Here is a 17,192-nt window from a genome sequence, read left to right as displayed (position 1 = left end):
TTTGGATGAATCTATGGAAAATCTGGGGGCTGAAATTGAGGATACCTTCCTCCAGAAACGATTTGCATTTGCTTCTGTCAGGATGGGTCCAGTATAAAGATACCAACTTGGGACCAGGTCCCTAGCTTACCAGAATCTCAGGTTATCTTACCTTGACCCTGGCTTTATGTTTAACTTACCAAATAAGATGCTAATATTGGCATTTGCCTTTAGGACAACTCCACCTTTCCTGTCCACTCACCATGCCTAAGAGGGCTGTTTTCTTTTGTTTTGTGACCTCTTTGAGATTTCCCTTCCCACAAGCCCAGCAATGCAATAAAAAGTGTTTCACATAGGATCTCATTGTTTAAGAGCACGAGGTACCTTGTTCACTCTGTCTGCACTAAAACCCTGACTCCCATTTTCCAGGCACCATGTAAGGCCCTTAGATTTTTATGTAACTCTAGGGAAGGGAAGAAGCCCTCCAAGACAGGATTGAGATATCATTTCTTTCCACTCTGGTGAGCAGGGACTCAGGGAAAGATTTTATTCAAGTTAGAAAAATAATGGGGTGTTTCCTACACCGGCATGTGACGAAATAAAATTCACAGTCACCACATCAGAATAAAGGGTAATCCTTAAAATTAGATATATTCAGCTTAATTATAAACTATCCTCTTGTACTTAATTTTCTCACTTGCTACAGATGAAATGGTCCACAGACCAACACCTGGGTACCAATACTACACAGTATAAAGGCAGGTTTATGGGAAGCTGCAGAGAGAGGAAGATCTGTTTCTGGAAGGAAAACCAAGCCCTGAAAAAAATGGGTGGAAACAGCCTTAAACACTTAGATTTTGGGAAACTGTCAGGCACTGTGCCAAGACTTGCAAACATGAAATAAGAGAGGATACGAATATAAACATCCAGATGCTGCACTTTCTCCTCCTTAGGTGGGGATGGCGGTCCGAGGTGCACACTCATGCCTCACACCTGGCACATCTGGTTCCCGCAGTGCACTGTAGCTGCAGCATGGCCTTTTTCGAGGCTATTTGGCTGCTCCCATGAGCTGGACTCCCACCAAGGAAAGATGTCCTTAGTGAAGTGGGTTCAATGAACTCTCTTAATCGTCAGCTCCATCTTCTGGCAACTCTCCATACACTCTTCCTCAGGCTCGGTCTACTTCCCAATAGCTTTTCTCCTTGATTCCTTAGCCTAAAATAATTTTCTAACTCACTCATGCCAAGAGTCCTGAAAATGTCTATCAATCTGTTATTCAGAACGATTACAGTCATTATTGAAATTAACAAGTAGATCGAAACCTCCCTCTAGTTGACAGGACCCCTCCCAGGTGTGGGGCTGTAGCTGGGAGTGTTTGTGTGTGTGTTTAAAGTTTGTCTAATTTGGGCCAAATTTAACCTTTATCCTTTTGTGTTGTCCCAGAAAGCTCATACTTTAAGTTGTTTCTAGATCCTTCATCATGAATTTACGCTGACGTTTGACTAAGCTAGTGGTGATAAAGAGAATGAAACCTCTGTTCCTAACCGGTTTCAGGGTTCAAAACTTACACACACAGGGTCCACTTCCTCCATGTAAAATGACATAACACTGCATCTTATAAAGCCCTTTCCTGTTCAGAAATTCAGAGGCCATTGCCCAACTCATAAATTTTTAAGGGAAGAAAATGTCAACAGATGTCAGCTGATAGTATTCATTTGTTCAAAGAAATGGTTTTTGGTTTATATAATTGTACTAAGCCTTGTGCCAAAGGACAAGAAAGCTTGGCCTCTGCCCTCTAGGAACTCCTGGTTATGGAGGGCGGGGAGCTACATAAACAATGACCACAGTGTCCCGAGGGGGTCCATGGGGTTCTTGGAGAGTCACATAGAAAGTGAACAGCAGGCACGTGCGATTGTGGATTTGGGTCTTGGAAAATCTCTAAGAAGTCCATCCAGGTGGAGATATGTCTCATGAGCAGTTGAAAATAGGGTTTGGGAGTCTTAATGTGTACAAGGTAACAGACGCTGTGGACCCACTGGCCCAGGAGTCCGTGTAGCAGAGCAGAAACAAGAGCTAAAGGCAGCATAACATTTCAGAGGTTGGCTTATTATATTCTCGTTTCCTCCCAGTCTTATGTCCCTCTTTGGAGAACACAGCTTTATTTTCTGCATTAAGTACAGTATATGAGGACACACCTTAGCCCCCCAGTAGGCAAAAATAGGGGCAGTATTCTAATCCGGCAAGTCTGAGTATCTTAAGTCTGGCCCTAAGCCAAGGTAGCATGACAAACTAAGGGGAGGGATGTACCCTTACTAACTTGGAAACTTGTAAACGGAAGGTAGTGGGGAATTAGGTGATCTGTGCCTTAAGCAAAATCCCCACGACCACCACCTCTCCTCACACATGTGCACACACACTCATAGCCAGGATTCTGGAGTAGAAAAAGAAATTCAATATCAAAAATATTACCAAAATACCAATTCCTTTTCAGTGTGCAACAAGCATTTATTCATCCACTTAGCAAACATCCCCGTATGTTTGAGAATTCGTTCCGGCATCAGCACCTCTTGGAAATGCTTTTTGATGCTCCCACGGACGGACTGAGGAGCCATTTCTTGGTGCTGCCGTAACAGCTTCTCATTACAGAGTCCTGATCAGGACCCTCTTCCTATCTGCTCCCGTAGACTCTGGGCCTCTGGATGTAGGGACCCCGCCTTGTTCAAAGGTGCTCAGTAGATAATTGTTGAATGAATACAGTAGTCCCCGCTTATCGGCGCTTTCAGTTACCCACGGGCAACCGCTGTCCATAAATATTCAATGGAAAACTCCAGAAATAAACAACTTATAAGTTTCCAATTGCGTGCCATTTTTTTTTTAAATAAATTTATTTATTTATTTATTTTTGGCTGAGTTGGGTCTTCATTGCTGTGCCCGTGTTTTCTTTAGTTGCGGCGAGCGGGGGCTGCTCTTCGTTGCGGTGCGCGGGCTCTAGGCACACGGGCTTCAGTAGTTGTGGCACACAGGCTTAGTTGTTCCGCAGCATGTGGGATCTTCCCGGACCAGGGCTTGAACCCGTGTCCCCTGCATTGGCAGGCAGATTCTTAACCGCTGCACCACCAGGGAAGTCCCCAAATTGTGTGCCATTTTGATTAGTGATGAAACCTCTCACCGTCCCACTCTGTCCTGCCCAGGACACGCATCATTCCTTTGTCCAGCGTATTTCACCTGATAGTCACTTAGTAGCCCTCTAAGTTAGATCGACTGTCTTGCTACCACAGCACTTTGTGTTCAAGTAACTATTATTTTACTCAAAATCGCCCCAAAGCACCAGAGAAGTGATGCTGGCAATTCGGATCTGCCACAGAGAAGCCGTAATGTGCTTCCTTTAAGGGAAAATGTGAAAGTGCTCAACTTCAAGAGGAACGAAAGGGAATTCCCTGGTGGTCCAATGGTTAGAACTCCGAGCTTTTGCTGCGGAGGGCCCCGTTCCATCCTTGGTCAGGGAACTAAGATCCCACAAGCCACACGGCCAAAAAACAAACAAACAAAAAAAAGGAAAGAAAAAAATCGAACGGTGTAAGAACAAATCTATCCAGGAGACTGTGAAGAAGGAAAAAAATTTGTGCCAGCTTTGCTGTCACACCTCAAACTGCAAAAGTTACAGCCACAGGGACTTCCCTGGTGGTGCAGTGGTTGAGAATCGGCCTGCCAATGCAGGGGACACGGGTTCAAGCTCTGGTCTGATCCCACATGCCGCGGAGCAACTAAGATATGACTTAGTGCGCCACGACTCAGTGCGCCACGACTACTGAGCCTGTTCTCTAGAGCCCGAGAGCCACAACTACTGAGCCCGCGTGCCACAACTACTGAGGCCCTCGCTCCTGGAGCTGGAGCTCCACAACAAGAGAAGCCACGACAGTGAGAAGCCCGCGCACCGCAAAGAACAGTAACCCCCGCTCACCACAACTAGAGAAAGCCCGTGAGCAGCAACGAAGACCCAACGCAGCCAAAAATATAAATAAATAAATAAATTTATTTTAAAAATAATAAATTAAAAAAATAGAGTAATTGGAAACTTTCTTTACTAGATAGTAAAACAGAAGTTTCTAAAGAATTAAAACTCTGATCATGGCAATTAGGCTAGATAAACAGATCAATGGAACAAGCTAAATGGCCCCTCCTTACCAGCTGGCATGGCCTGCACTTGTCTCTCCCAGAACTCTGTGGTCCCCACCAAACCCAGCCCGGAGGGAGCCGGGGCAGTGAGCTTAAGTCTAAAGGTGATGCCCTCAACCCCCTGGGTCTCGTGAGGAGCTGAATCTGGGGATGGCAAGGGAGCCCACACGACCCCTCGTGGTTCCCTTTCTTAGCCCATGTTTCTCCTCCAACAGTGCCTCCTTCCCCAAGCACAATCAATTTCTAATCAATCCCCCTCCATTTCTAATTTCTAATCAATCCCCCTCCATCTCTGGAAGGCAGCATGGCAGGGAAGCCTGGCTGGGAGCCAAGAGTCCAAGAGCCTGCTTCCAGCTCTGCCAACAACTTTCTGTGTGACACTGGACAAAGCCCTTGCCCCTCGAGGCCAATCTTCCCAACTATAGTGTGGTAAGAATCCTTTCTGCCATACTAACCACATGCTACTGTGCCAAGAGGGAAAAAGGATTTTTAAAAAAAAACTGGCAGAATTCCTTGTAGAAATTTAACTGTCTTTATTAGGAAAAACTGATGCTAGTTTGGGACTAGAAGGAAATTCCCCCCACCGCATATTTATTTATTTATTTAATGTGGTTTTTTTCAATTTTTTTTTTTCAATTTACTTTTGGCTGCGTTGGGTCTCCGTTGCTGCACATGGGATTTCTCTTGTTGCAGTGAGCTGGGCTGCTCTTGGTTGCGGTGCGTGGGCTTCTCTTTGCGGTGGCTTCTCTTGTTGCGGAGCACAGGCGTGGGCTTCAGTAGTTGTGGCACATGGGCTCAGTAGTTGTGGCTTGCGGGCTCTAGAGCGCAGGCTCAGTAGTTGTGGCGCACAGGCTTTGTTGCTCCACGGCATGTGGGATATTCCCGGACCAGGGCTCAAACCCGTGTCCTGGTTAGATCCTGTTTCCTCTTCTGGAGCACCAAGAAAGACTACATTTCCCAGCTTCACTTGCAGTAATCCAGGGCCCAGTGACTAGGGAGACTGGATCCCTGAATCACTGCAAGGAGTGCCACCCAATCTCCATCAGTTGTGTTGTGAGAAAGAAATGAATAATAAAGTTGTTCAGTTGCTGAGATGTTACTCAGTTGTTCAGTTGCTAAGCTGTTAGCCTTTCCTGAACTTCGGATTTAATTGCTCTGGATTGGGGTCCAGGCAATTGTATTTTTTAACCCCACAGGCAATTTTAATGTGAGACCAGGGTTGAGAACCACTGGATTAGGACAGAATTACAAGTGTGGAGTTGCTATAGTAAAGAAATATTGAGTTTCCAGGGGTGCCCCAGGAGATGGGGAGAAAGTTGTCCAGAAATGAGAGAAAAAAGCAGGAGAGGGCCCAGAAACATGGAGGGAAGCAGGGGGACCCAAGAAGAAAAAGTTGGCCAGGAAAACATTCTATGTGCTGGGAATGGTCAAGGGACATTTCAGCATTGGGGTGTTTAATATTCAGGTCTAAATTCTCATCAGGGCTGTCAGGTGGGTGATATAAACCCCTATGGCTGCCTCCAAATCACCAGTCAAGTTAGCCCCACACTCGTCCCTGTGTGAACGGATGCTTGGGGGGAAGTCAAAGGAAGGGGGCCAGTTCCACACCTGGTCATCACAGGGAGAAGGGAACAGCCAAAGCCCCCTCTTGAGAATCCTCAGTGAGCATTCTGGGCTCCCCTGAGGAACTCAGGTGGGAAGGAAGGCTGACCTCTCAACCACACACCCATAGTGACATCGGGGTGACCTTTCAACCAGCTCTCTATGGCTCTTGTTGTTAAGCACCTAGAATCAATCCTAGCATTAGCCCTGGGAGAGGCCATGACACTTTACAGAGGATGAACTTGAGGCCCAGAGAAGCAGAGGAACCTGCCTAAGGCCACACAGCAAGTTCCAGGTGAAGCTGGGTGGATTAGTCATAGGGTCCCTGAGTCCCCTGGCCCCATGGATGCTCACAGACTCCTCGATGCAAGCATTTAGCAGGAGCATCTTCTGGGGGTGGGGAGTGTGGAGTGGCGAGACGGGAATTTTCAGAAGACATCACAGAACGCAAGACATGTCACTCCAGCTTCCATTCCAGAATCATCTATGCTGTGCTCCCCACTCTCAACCTTTCCCAAAGCCCTCCACCCGACCCCAGTGAAAGACAAACAGAGCCCAGAAGCTTTGCTTTCACATTTAATCAAAGAAAAAGAAAACCAATCAGAGAGAAAGCTCAAGAACTGGATGGCTGAGAGATGGGACGGGGGGAGGACAGCTGGGCTGGGACTGAGTGTGGACGGGGGGCAGGGTCCTATTATCCTGAGGTTCCTCAATACAAGCATCCACAGTGGGAAGAGGGAGGATGGAGCCCGAGGGCTAACGCGGTGGGCACACACACCCATTCCAACCCAGTACGGGTCCCCGGAGTACGGCTAAGGCAGGGGAGGTAGAATGCTGTTCAGAGAGGAATAGAGATGGGAAAGGAGGGGCCCAACCCACAGGCATCACCAGAGGTGAAGGTGCCAGAACAGTAACTGGAGCTTCACCCTGAAGGGCCATGTGCCAACCCTTCAGCAAGGTGCCCAGCCCCACCTCTCATCAAAGAGGATGGTCTTCTAATCAGAGCGCTTTGGAGGTTAACCAAGGGGGAGGGGGTAGCTGCCTCTATTCCCCAGTCTCCCGGGTGAGGTGGGGATGAACAAAGTACCCCATGGCCCTGGGCCAGCGCGAGAACACCTCATTTTCCTCCCACTCCCAGTCCCCTTGGGTTGAGGGTGAGGGTAAAGCAAGGGAGAGCAGAATTGAGGATAAATTAAAAGAACATTGACTAAAGGGAAAAGAGGAACATAAAGTTGACTGCATAGTGGATGCAGAGCTATGCAAATGAGATGGAAGTAGACTTGACCTTTACATCTCATTTGCATATCCTAGGCAAATGCAAATGAGATCCCTAATATAATAAATATATTTCTGACTTTGTAATAAATATTCTGTTTCTTCTCCCTCCCCTTCCCTAGGAAATGGGCACACAGTGGCTCAGGGGCCAGCTTGGCTGACACTGCAGCGAAGACTGATTAGACAGAAGAACTGGGGAGCACAAGGGCTGGGGGGGCGGTCATGGGGGGGTCCCCTACAAGGACAGGTTCACCCCGGGAAGGGTCACAGAGAAGGATGAGGGGTGAGATGTCTGGGGAAGTCAAGGACAGCATACTTTTTAAAAAAGGGATTCTCCTATTTTACACAGTTGCCCTCCTCAAGGACTGGAGGGTGGCATTGAGGGTCGGGGGCAACAGGAGAGCGGAGGAAGACATCTGGGAAGGGCCAAGCCTCTGGAATCTGGGAAAAGGGTCTCATAAGAAATGGGGGGCTGATGGGGAGCCCAAAAACGGGGCCCCAAAGAGTGACCTCCAAAGCACAACAACCCTTTGCTTCCCCTCTCCAAAAACTAAGCCTGACACACACACCAGTGGCAGAAACACAGACTAGGCACCGCAGCCTGCGGAACCGTAAGCTGTGGAGACTACAGTGTGGATGGCGCCCCCTGGCGTTGTGCGGGGAGTCTGCTGGGGCGCAAACGTCCTCCAAGGCCATGCCCCGTGGCCCAGCCCTCCCCTTTCCTCAGCGCCCAGGCCGCCCTCATGTGAGTGGGCAGCTGGACCCGGCCACAGAGACCAAAATGGACAATGACCACAGACAGGGAGCCCAGACGCGCCCCCACCACGGGCCACAGAGGGCCGGGAGCTCTCCCGTCAGGCTCCTCGTCACAGGGCTCGGCCTCCAGCCCACCCCTGCCTGGGCTGAGCCCGCAGCCCCCTGCCGCCCTTGCCCTGCGGGGAGCAGAGCTGGCCTGTCAGGGGCACATTGGAGAAGTCTGTGGAGAGACTTCGGCAGTGAAAAGCTGTGCATGAGGGAAGGACAGGGAGCCGGCCCCGTTCCGAGGGGGCAGAGGACTGCGTTGCTCCCTGGCGGCGGCAACTGGCTGGTGCTTCGGCTCCTCCAGCCTTCGGGATGGCACAAGGCTGGCGGCGCCGCCTGGGCTTGCCTAGCCGCCGGGGGGCTGCGTACCCCCCTGGCCACAGGGAACCAGCCTAAGGCCTGCCCCTAGGCTGCAGGGGCAAGAAGTAGGAGCAGCCCAGGAGTGGGGTCAGGGTGGCCAGTCCAGAGGAGAAAAAGTGACTGGCGAGAGGGGTGGGGACAGTGTACCTACTGACCACGTGGTCCCAAAGCAGCTTTTCTCTTCTCTGGACTGAGCATTATGGAGGCGATTCCGACACTCCGGGGCACGGCCTGGCCCTCAGCGAGGGACATCTGGTGGCCAGTGAACGTCGGGAGTGGGTAGCACCTGGGCACAGAGGTGCCCCACGAACACCCACCTCCCTGGCAGTGCACGCCTCCTGCGCTGAAGCCAGACTCGGGGCCATGACCCAGGGATAGAGCCAGAGTGCCGGGAACGGGAGCTGAGGATCATGGCTGGGGCTCACGGTTGGGAAGGGGACGGATTCAGGGTTCTGGGTCACAACCCAGAGGGCCGAGGTCCAGGAGAACAGGCTCAGTACACCCAGCTGACGGGCACCCACTGGGGCTCCGTGCGCAGCTTCTCCAAGGCGGCCTGGAGTTCATGGAAGGTCCTCTCCAGGTTGCTATTGACCAGACTGAGGTCGAAATAATGCCCGTAGCCCCTCTGGATGCGGCTGCTCTCCTCCACTGTCCGTCTCAGGTCCGCCTCCTGCCAGCACAAGGGGACCTCCCACCCATCAGTATCCCCCTGGCACCCCCAGCGTCAGGGGGACCCACAGCCTGCCCCATCTAGCCCCCTCCCCAAAGCCCAAAGTACCAACCATGGCAGGCACAGACCCCCTGGCTGGGGAGGCAGCAGCCCCTCCCTGCCTGCCCCAAGGCAGCTCTCCTGTAACCGTGGACAGACAGATGGGTGGTGGGAAGGGAGGAAGGAAATAGCCTTTAGGAAGTGCCAAGCACTGCACTAAACACTTGGCAACTAGCGCAATCTTCACTACAGCTCTGCAAGCAGGACTAATTATTCTCATTTACAACAGAGAAAACTGACGTACAAAGAGGCCACACAGCCAGCCAATGGCTGAACGGGGTCTGCCTGACTCCAAAGCCAGTGCTCCCTTCAGTCTGACTAGGTCCCCTTACCTAGACAGCCTGAAAGGCAGTTGCCACGCCTGGTCCTAGGGCCACCCACAAGGGCCAGAGGCAACCCCCTCTCCAGACCCAGCCCAAGCTGGACCGGCAAGGGTGGGAAGGGAACTTGAATACTGACTTACATAAGCCGAGGCAGAAGCTCTAGGACTGACCCAGCTGTGTCCCAGGGGCTCCAGTGCGCCCTGTTTGTGGCCAGAGCAGGCTGCAGTAGTGGGGAGCCCAGCCCGGACCTTTCTCCTGGGCCTGAGCAGCTGACCGGGGCCTGAGAGCTGCAGTATCATAAGTGGCCAGCAGAGGGACCCCTGAGTTCAGAGCTCTGCAAACCCTACACCTGCTGAGGAAGGCTGTTCCAAGGGGTCCCTGGGGGGAGAGGGGTGCCCTGGAGTCCTGCAACACCTGCCTTGAAGCCTCTCCTCCTTGCACTGCCTCCCCCTTGATGCTAACTGGTCCCTCCAGGCAGCCTTCCAGCCTCTGGCCTCCTCCCTCCCTTCAGCTTTACCCCCAGCTGTAAACAGCCCACCTCTGCCCACAGATCTCCCACCAGCTCCCCTGGAGCCCTGTTCCCACAGAGTGTACCGAGCAGGGGGCCTGGCAGAAGCTCCCATGCCCCGGGCCAGCTGTGTCCCTGACTCTACACTTCACTTCCTCGCTCAGACCTCCATTCCCACACCTATAAAGTGGGATTCGCAAGGCTCACCTCAGTGGTACCTCAGGTGGGCGCCTCTCCCCTTCCCGACACCACCTTCTTCTCTTCCTCGGCTCTAGCTGGCCCCCCACACCACCCCAATCAGCCATTAGACCCCTCCCACCACACCTTAGAGGCCCTCACCGTGAGCTGTTTGGTGGACACCCCACTCTCCAGCGCCGTCCGGTTCATGGCTCGCAGGGTCTCAAAGTCAGGGGCCTCGATGAACACCACATAAGGGACAAACTCAGCTGTTCTCAGGACCTTCACTGCCTGCAGAAGAGGAGGGTCAGGAGTATATCCCCATGTACATCTGGGGTGATGGGGGTGAGAACAGGCACCTGGGAATAGATGAGAATGTGGACCTGGGGCTCTGGGACATGAGTCCTGGGGATGAATGGCAAAATAGCTGGCAGGTGGCTGGGGATGGGGTGACTGGGGGTCCAGGAGGCTGAGAAAGAGGTTCTAGGTGGGCTGGGTCCCTAGCAGTAGTTGAGGGATTATAGGGGGGTACTTGGAAGTATATGGGGTAATACTGGGGGGCAAGCAGAGTACCCAGAGAGGTATTGAGCAGGCTGGGAAGGAGCCGGCCAGGCAGTACCTGGGGGTTGACATCCAGCACACACACCCGGCCGGCAGCGACCACGCCCCGGATGGAGTCGATACGTGTGCCATACAGGTTGCCCTCGTATTCACCATGTTCCAGGTATCGCCCAGCACGGATGTCAGCCTCCATCTCCGCACGGGACACAAAGCTGTAACCCTGGCCTTCCCGTTCTGAGTCCTTGGGCCTCCGGGACGTGTCTAGGGGGAAGGAGGGGCCAAATGGGCACAGGCAGGCCACACCACCTCAGACACACGTGCTCGTGCTCTACCTGCACCAAGCAGCCCTGCTGCCTTCCCGCACACCTTGCCCTCGCCCTCACCATTGGCACCCACAGACTCGAGACGTCCATATTGAGGGGACCTTCAGAAATCACTGTTCTAACCCAGTGCTTACAGATGGAGGGCTGAAGCCCAGAGAGGGCAATGTGCAGCCCAAAGCCACACAGCAAGGCCAAGCAGACCTGGGGTCAGCACTCAAGTTCCTGCCTCTGGTTCTGTCACCAGAAGCCCTCTTTTCCACAAGGCCACACACAGCTCATAGCCCTGTTTCACATGGGTTCCCAGCTGGACTTTTAGCAAGTGAAACATGAGAGAAGGAAAGGTAAGGCTCGCACCACCCACGTGGCCAATGGTTCCCCGCCCTCCCCAGCCTGCAGTTCCCATATCCACCCACAGAGGGCGTGCACCACACACCTCACACCCAAAGGTATCACTTAACCTGGGGCCTACGCAGATGCCCATTCAGTGGACCCAGCCCTGGCCCCCAGGGCAGCCCGTGCTCCCTGCCTCCCACGCAGCAGGACCCAGCCCCCACTCACAGGGCACTGTGGTGCCGTAGCGATCCGGATCCCACATGATGAGTTTGTTCTTCAGGCTGCGCCGGCCCACACCCTGAGCCCCGATCAGCACCAGGGTTTTCCGGCGGAAGGGGGGCATGCGGGCCACCTCCTCATAAATGAGCAACTCATGGCGGTCAAACTCTGGACACAGGGAGATGGCACTGCTCATCAGGTGAAGGGGCTGGGGCTGGGCTCTCAGGGAGGCCAAGGATAAGAGGGCTGGGGCCAAGGGCAGGAAGAAAAACAGGGCAGGGCTTAGGGACAGGGCTGGCGGCATCAGATCCAGGAGAGGCACAAGTCATTGGTGGGGGAGGGAGGGGGCACTGCAGGAGGATGGGGGAAGGGGCCCCCAACACCCACCTGCATTCTTGGTGGTCAAGTACATCATTCGCTTCTTTTTCTTTCCTGAAATGCTGCCGCACAGGGTCCCTGGCCATAAGGAGATGAGCAAGTGAGGCCAGGCAGGGCCACGTCAGATCCCAGATTAGAGGTCTCGGGGGAGGACTGTACCTGAGGTGGGTGTCAGCTCCAGGTCCCGCTTGACAAAGGCTTTCCGCTTCTCCTCCAGTAGCTGACTGGGGATGAGCCCAGCGCTGCCCCCTTCTACGTGGCACGCCTGAAATGACCGTGGGACAAAGATGTGCCTGAGTAAGCCCTCACCGCCCCCCGACGCCCTACCTGGAGAGACAGCACAGGTGCCCAGGGCTCACCTGCCACCAGTTGGCATCGTCCTGGTTTACAATCTGAAGCAGGTCCCCAGCATTGAAGTGCAGGCCGGCTTCCTTGCAGGGGATAAGGCTGTCTCTGGCTGGGTCATAGTCAAAGTGGCATTTCACAAATACCTGGGCCAGGGATTTGGCAAAGGGTCAAGGGAAGAAGCAGGGGAAGGCTGGAGGGGGCGATGCCCGTTCCTGTTGCCACCCCTACCCCGAGGGTGGGGGGGTGGGAGTGTCACACAGTTCACCTTCTGCCCCTCCCCTCACAAAGATGAAAGAGACCCTGGCACTGCCCATCTAAAGGCATGATGCCACAGGCCTGCCTGGTCCACCTCCCTGGTACCAGCCTCCCTTTGCATCCAGAACAAAAGGACTCAGAAGGATAGGGGATCTGCTCAGGCCTGGGGCCCTGGCCCTACCCACCAAGAAGGTGGGATCACCTGGTAAGGAACATGATCCTGGCACCTAATGCAAGATCCCCCTGTCCCCCTACACCCTCCCTCGGAGGAGAGGGCTCTGGCAAAAGGCTAGACAGCCAATAGGAGAGGTGAGCAGAGCAGCGAGACCTCCACAATCCACCAACCTGAAGGCAGCTGTATAGGACACACGACAACCCAATTCTGGGCACCCGTGCCTACACGTAGGCACATGGAGGGCTGCACACGATGCAGGAATTCATTTGTACACTCAAGTACTCCAGGCTTTAGATGCGCGCACATCCCTTACACATGCGCATGAGTGCCCAAGACTAGGGCAAACGCGTGACCGCATTCACCAGGTGCATTTTGCTTTGAGTACACTGGTTGGTGAGGAGGGGCTCCCACCAGGAGGCCTGTGACCCTGGCCGCCGGGAAGCTCAGCCACCCCTTGGGCCTTGTGCTGGGTGAGGGGCTCGGTGGAGGGGCCCACCTGGCGGGGCAGATGGGGCTCCTGGTAGCTGGGCAGGATCTTGAGGATAACGCTGCCGCTGGAGTTGCGCAGGAGCTCCTGCAGCGCGCGGGGGTCGCTGCCCACCGGCTGCCCGTTCACCTCCTTGATGATGTCGCCCACGTGTAGTAGGCCTTGCTGAGCCACCATGCCCCCGTGCAGAATGCGTGCGATCACCAACTCGCCACCCTCCACGCGGAATGTCACGCCCTGGGGGACGGAGGGCGGGTATGATGAGGCGCCAACTGCTCCAAGTCAGAATCTTCAAATGGGTCTCTTAAGAGCCCCTCCATTCTACCCTTCCACCCCCACCCTCAGAGCGACCTTCTCTGCCATCTTCTGCCCAAATTCTTTACTTACAGGGGCACCAGTGGACTGAAAGTGGGCAGAATGGAGAGAGTCACAATGTCTGCGGTCTCCTGGGTGCGCTGGCGCCCGACCCTGGGCAGAGCTGATCCCGTCTTCATCTTCAGCCCTCTCCTGACCAGACTGGATTCCCACCGGTTACTCTCAATCCCCCCTCCCGAGATTCCACCACTGGCGCTGCCCAGCGCCCTCACCAGATGCTCTCCAGCCGTCTTGCGGATGCCCACCATGCGCACCGCATCAGGAGGCAAGGGCTGGTTGCTGAACGTGGGGTCCAGGCCAGGGCTGGGGGGTGGTGTCTCATAGGTCTTTGAGGCCACAGAGTCGTGCGTCTCCAGGAGGGACTGGGGAGGTGGGGGGAAGAAGAGGGACCATGGGGCAGTTCCCCGAGGTCCCTTCCCATCCCAGTTCTAACCTCCTGCCGGCGCCACCCCAGCAGCCCGGGAGAGGACCAAACCTGGAAGTGGGGCTCCTGGAGGATGCGGGCCAGCTCAGCCGCCGTGCTGCTCTGCTCGGCCAGCTGCGCCAGGTCCCGCAGGATCTCCTGCACCAGCTCCAGGTTGTTGTCCCGCACGGCCTCCAGCTTCGTCTCCTCCAGCCGCTCGTGGGCCTGGGGGTGGGGGCAGAACAGGTGAAACTTGATGCTTCCCCAAGAGCCCTGGGGTACCAAACAGCGCCCCACCCCTGCCACCAGCTCCCAGGCATCTTCCCACCCCCAAATGCTGACTTTACACCCCGTCCACAGCACTGCTCCTGGTATCAGTCTCAGAGCCTCACTCACTCAGACACAAGCACACTCACACGTGCGCACAGGTGCCTTGCTTTCTCCTTTCTCCCCCAAAACAGTGATGGGGACTCAGTTTAGGGAAGAGAGAATCCAAAGGATAAAATTTCATTTCCATCTCTTGCCACAGAGGGCCATTAAAATCATCAAACTGTCCCCAGCATCCAGAACCCTATAAGCAACTGAGTTCAAGGACAGCTTCTTCCACCCAACATCATGGTTGGGTGGGGTCTTGGACACCCTGTAGCCCAGATTAAGGAAGCCAGGGAAGTGGAGAAGCTTGCCCAAGGTCACAGGGACTTTAACTTGGGTCTCCAAGCCTTGGGCCCAGTGCTCCCAGTGAAGAAGGGGACAAGATATCAGTACATGGTACCAGGAGAAGGCCCTGCACCTCCTTGTTGCTCTACTGACTCTGGGCTCCATGACAATGAGCATGGGCTCCATGACAAGGTGGGCTCCGTGACAAGGTGCTCTGAAAAGGGAAAAGGAAGCCTTTGCCAGTGACGAGCCCAGCGGGGAGAGTTATGTTATGTTAAGTGGGAAGAAAGGAGTCCCATTTCAGGGATATACATGGAGACTTTTTTTTCCCTCTGGATCATCTGAAAGATAGTTGCAGACAAAAAGTCCTTCGCCTCAAAGTACTTCGGCAGGAATCTCCTAAGAACAAACAGGAGATCTGCTATATAAACTACAGTGTCATTGTCACATGTGAGACATTCAGCACTGACACACTGATATAACATTATCTAATAGACAGTCCATGCCCATGTTCACTATTGTCTCAAAAATATTCTTTATAGCTTTATTTTTCTGATCTACAATCTAACCAAGATCACATGTTAAATTTGGTTGTCACATCTTTTTATTCTCCTTTAATCTAGAACAGACTCCAATAACTCTTAGTCTTTCAGGGCATTTTTTAAAGAGTCCAGGCCAGTAGTTTGTAGAGTGCCCAGAACTGGATTTATCTGACTGCTTCCTCACCTTTAGACTCAGGCTAATCATTGCGGCAAGAGTTCTATATAAGTGATCTTGTGGTTTTCCCACACTTTTAGACTGTGTGACTATTCTGTTCCCCAAAAATCATTCACTAATGGATTTAGTATCCATTTATGGCCTTTGCCTGAATCAATTATTATTATATGGAGGGGTTGCAAAATAGTCATTATCTACATGTCTTATTTGGCATTCTATTATAAAAGCTCTTCCTTTTTCCCTCCCACTCCTCCTCCCTCCCTCCCTCTCTCTCTCTCTCTTTCTCTCTCTCCCCATATCTATGGACTATGGATTTTTCTACTCACTGTGTTCTAATCCATCACCATCATTACCTTCATTGTCTCAATTTATCCCACATTTGTCCAGGGGAGCCCCAAGCATGCCTTTTGACATGTTCCCATCAGTCCTTGAGCACCTCTTCCTTCCACCATGAGCTCACCTTGTACTTTCCCTACCCTGGTTCTGGAATCAGCAATTTCCCCAAGGAACCCTGATTCCTTTTGGTGGGAAATGGTATTTAGAAACCAAGATCTGGGCACTCAGTGCTCATTGATTCTAGGGTGTCATTACTTCAGTAGACGTTAGTTGATTCTGACAGTTCTCATTAAAATCAAACTCTACAATACTTTCCTTATCTTCTCCCATTCCATATTTGTATCTCCCTTCTCCTTTGGTAAGAACTTTTCCCCAAGAACATTAATATATTTTAATTATTTGTTCTGTCCTTCAATATTCAAAAAAGTTTCAGATTTGCTAAACTACTGCTACTACCTATCACAAAACTACTAAGTAAAAATCGAGATTTATCTGCATTCTTTTTGTCCTCAGAATAGTCTAAAAGAACTTACAGCATTAATGGAAATGTTCTATATCTGGGCTGTCTACTGTGGTAGCTTGTAGCCACACGTGGCTATTGAGAAATGTGACTAGGACAACTAAGGAACATAATTTTTAATCATATATCAGCATTTTAGTTTATTTTAATTTTAACTTAAATATTTAAATAAATACCCACGTGTGGCTAGTGGCTACTATATTAAATAGTACAGCCTTAGTATATATCCCACTTAGGGCATACAGTCAGAATATTGCGAGAAAAAAGTTACTTAAATTAATTCCTTTTTCTGTAGGATTATGCTAACAATTTGATATATGGATAAATTCACTTATCTGCACTTAATTTCAGGGTGTGCTTTTTACATTCTTTTTAATTTAATCTTTTTTAATATGTACAACATTCGCATGGTTCAAAATATTTTAAGAATTTAATTCTATTTATTTATTTATTTATTTCTGGCTGCGCTGCGTCTTCATTGCTGTGCGCGAGCTTTCCCTAGTTGTGGCGAGCAGGGTCTACTCTCCATTGCGGTGCACGGGTTTCCCATTGTGGTGGCTTCTCTTGTTGTGCGGCACAGGCTGTAGGTGCGCGGGCTCAGTAGTTGTGGCACGTGGGCTCAGTAGTTGTGGCTTGCAGGCTCTAGAGTGCAGGCTCAGTAGTTGTGGTGCACGGGCTCAGCTGCTCCGCGGCATGTGGGATTTTCCCGGATTAGGGCTCAAACCCGTGTCCCCTGCACTGGCAGGCGGATTCTTAACCACTGCACCACCAGGGAAGTCCCTCAAATTTTAAATCTATATAAAAAGTAAACTCAAAAAAGTCACATTTCCATCCTCATCCCTTCTACCCCATTTACACCCACACTCTAAAGGTAATCATCTTCATTAGTTTCTGGTTTATTCTATCTGGGTTTTTTCCCACAAAAATAAATAAATATTTCCCTTTCTTACGTAAAAGATAGAACACTATGTACACTCTTTGATACCCTGGGGCTTTTGTTTGTTTAATTGGTTTGGTTTGTTGTTTGGTTTTTTATTTAACAATATGCCCTGGAAATCACTCTATGCCGCTCTGTGGAGATCTTCCTTTATTGTTGTTATTTTTCAATCACTACATTTGCATGATTGTGTGACTG

The 17,192-nt window shown here is 51.9% G+C and overlaps 1 protein-coding gene across 6 annotated transcripts in view; it reads right to left on the bottom strand.

Annotated features, from left to right (window-relative positions):
* Window positions 1–6,283: 6,283 nt before the first annotated feature.
* The window catches only part of MPP2 (MAGUK p55 scaffold protein 2), a 28,278-nt gene continuing 17,369 nt past the window's right edge, over window positions 6,284–17,192 (bottom strand). For all 6 annotated transcript variants that reach the window (XM_007180230.2, XM_007180231.2, XM_007180229.2 and 3 more), the window contains 10 exons: window positions 13,900–14,052; window positions 13,637–13,786; window positions 13,059–13,286; window positions 12,144–12,275; window positions 11,944–12,049; window positions 11,794–11,862; window positions 11,413–11,574; window positions 10,590–10,792; window positions 10,133–10,261; window positions 6,284–8,863 (listed from right to left, as the gene is read on the bottom strand). In XM_007180230.2, the coding sequence (XP_007180292.1) occupies window positions 8,687–8,863; window positions 10,133–10,261; window positions 10,590–10,792; window positions 11,413–11,574; window positions 11,794–11,862; window positions 11,944–12,049; window positions 12,144–12,275; window positions 13,059–13,286; window positions 13,637–13,786; window positions 13,900–14,052 (1,509 nt within the window). In that variant the 3' untranslated portion in view covers window positions 6,284–8,686. The remainder of the gene's footprint in view (window positions 8,864–10,132; window positions 10,262–10,589; window positions 10,793–11,412; window positions 11,575–11,793; window positions 11,863–11,943; window positions 12,050–12,143; window positions 12,276–13,058; window positions 13,287–13,636; window positions 13,787–13,899; window positions 14,053–17,192) is intronic.

This window comes from Balaenoptera acutorostrata, chromosome 20, assembly GCF_949987535.1.
Source record: "Balaenoptera acutorostrata chromosome 20, mBalAcu1.1, whole genome shotgun sequence".
Classification (NCBI taxonomy): domain Eukaryota; kingdom Metazoa; phylum Chordata; class Mammalia; order Artiodactyla; family Balaenopteridae; genus Balaenoptera; species Balaenoptera acutorostrata.
The sequence above is the reverse complement of the archived record's forward strand: the minus strand, read 5'-3'. Positions and strand labels throughout refer to the sequence as shown.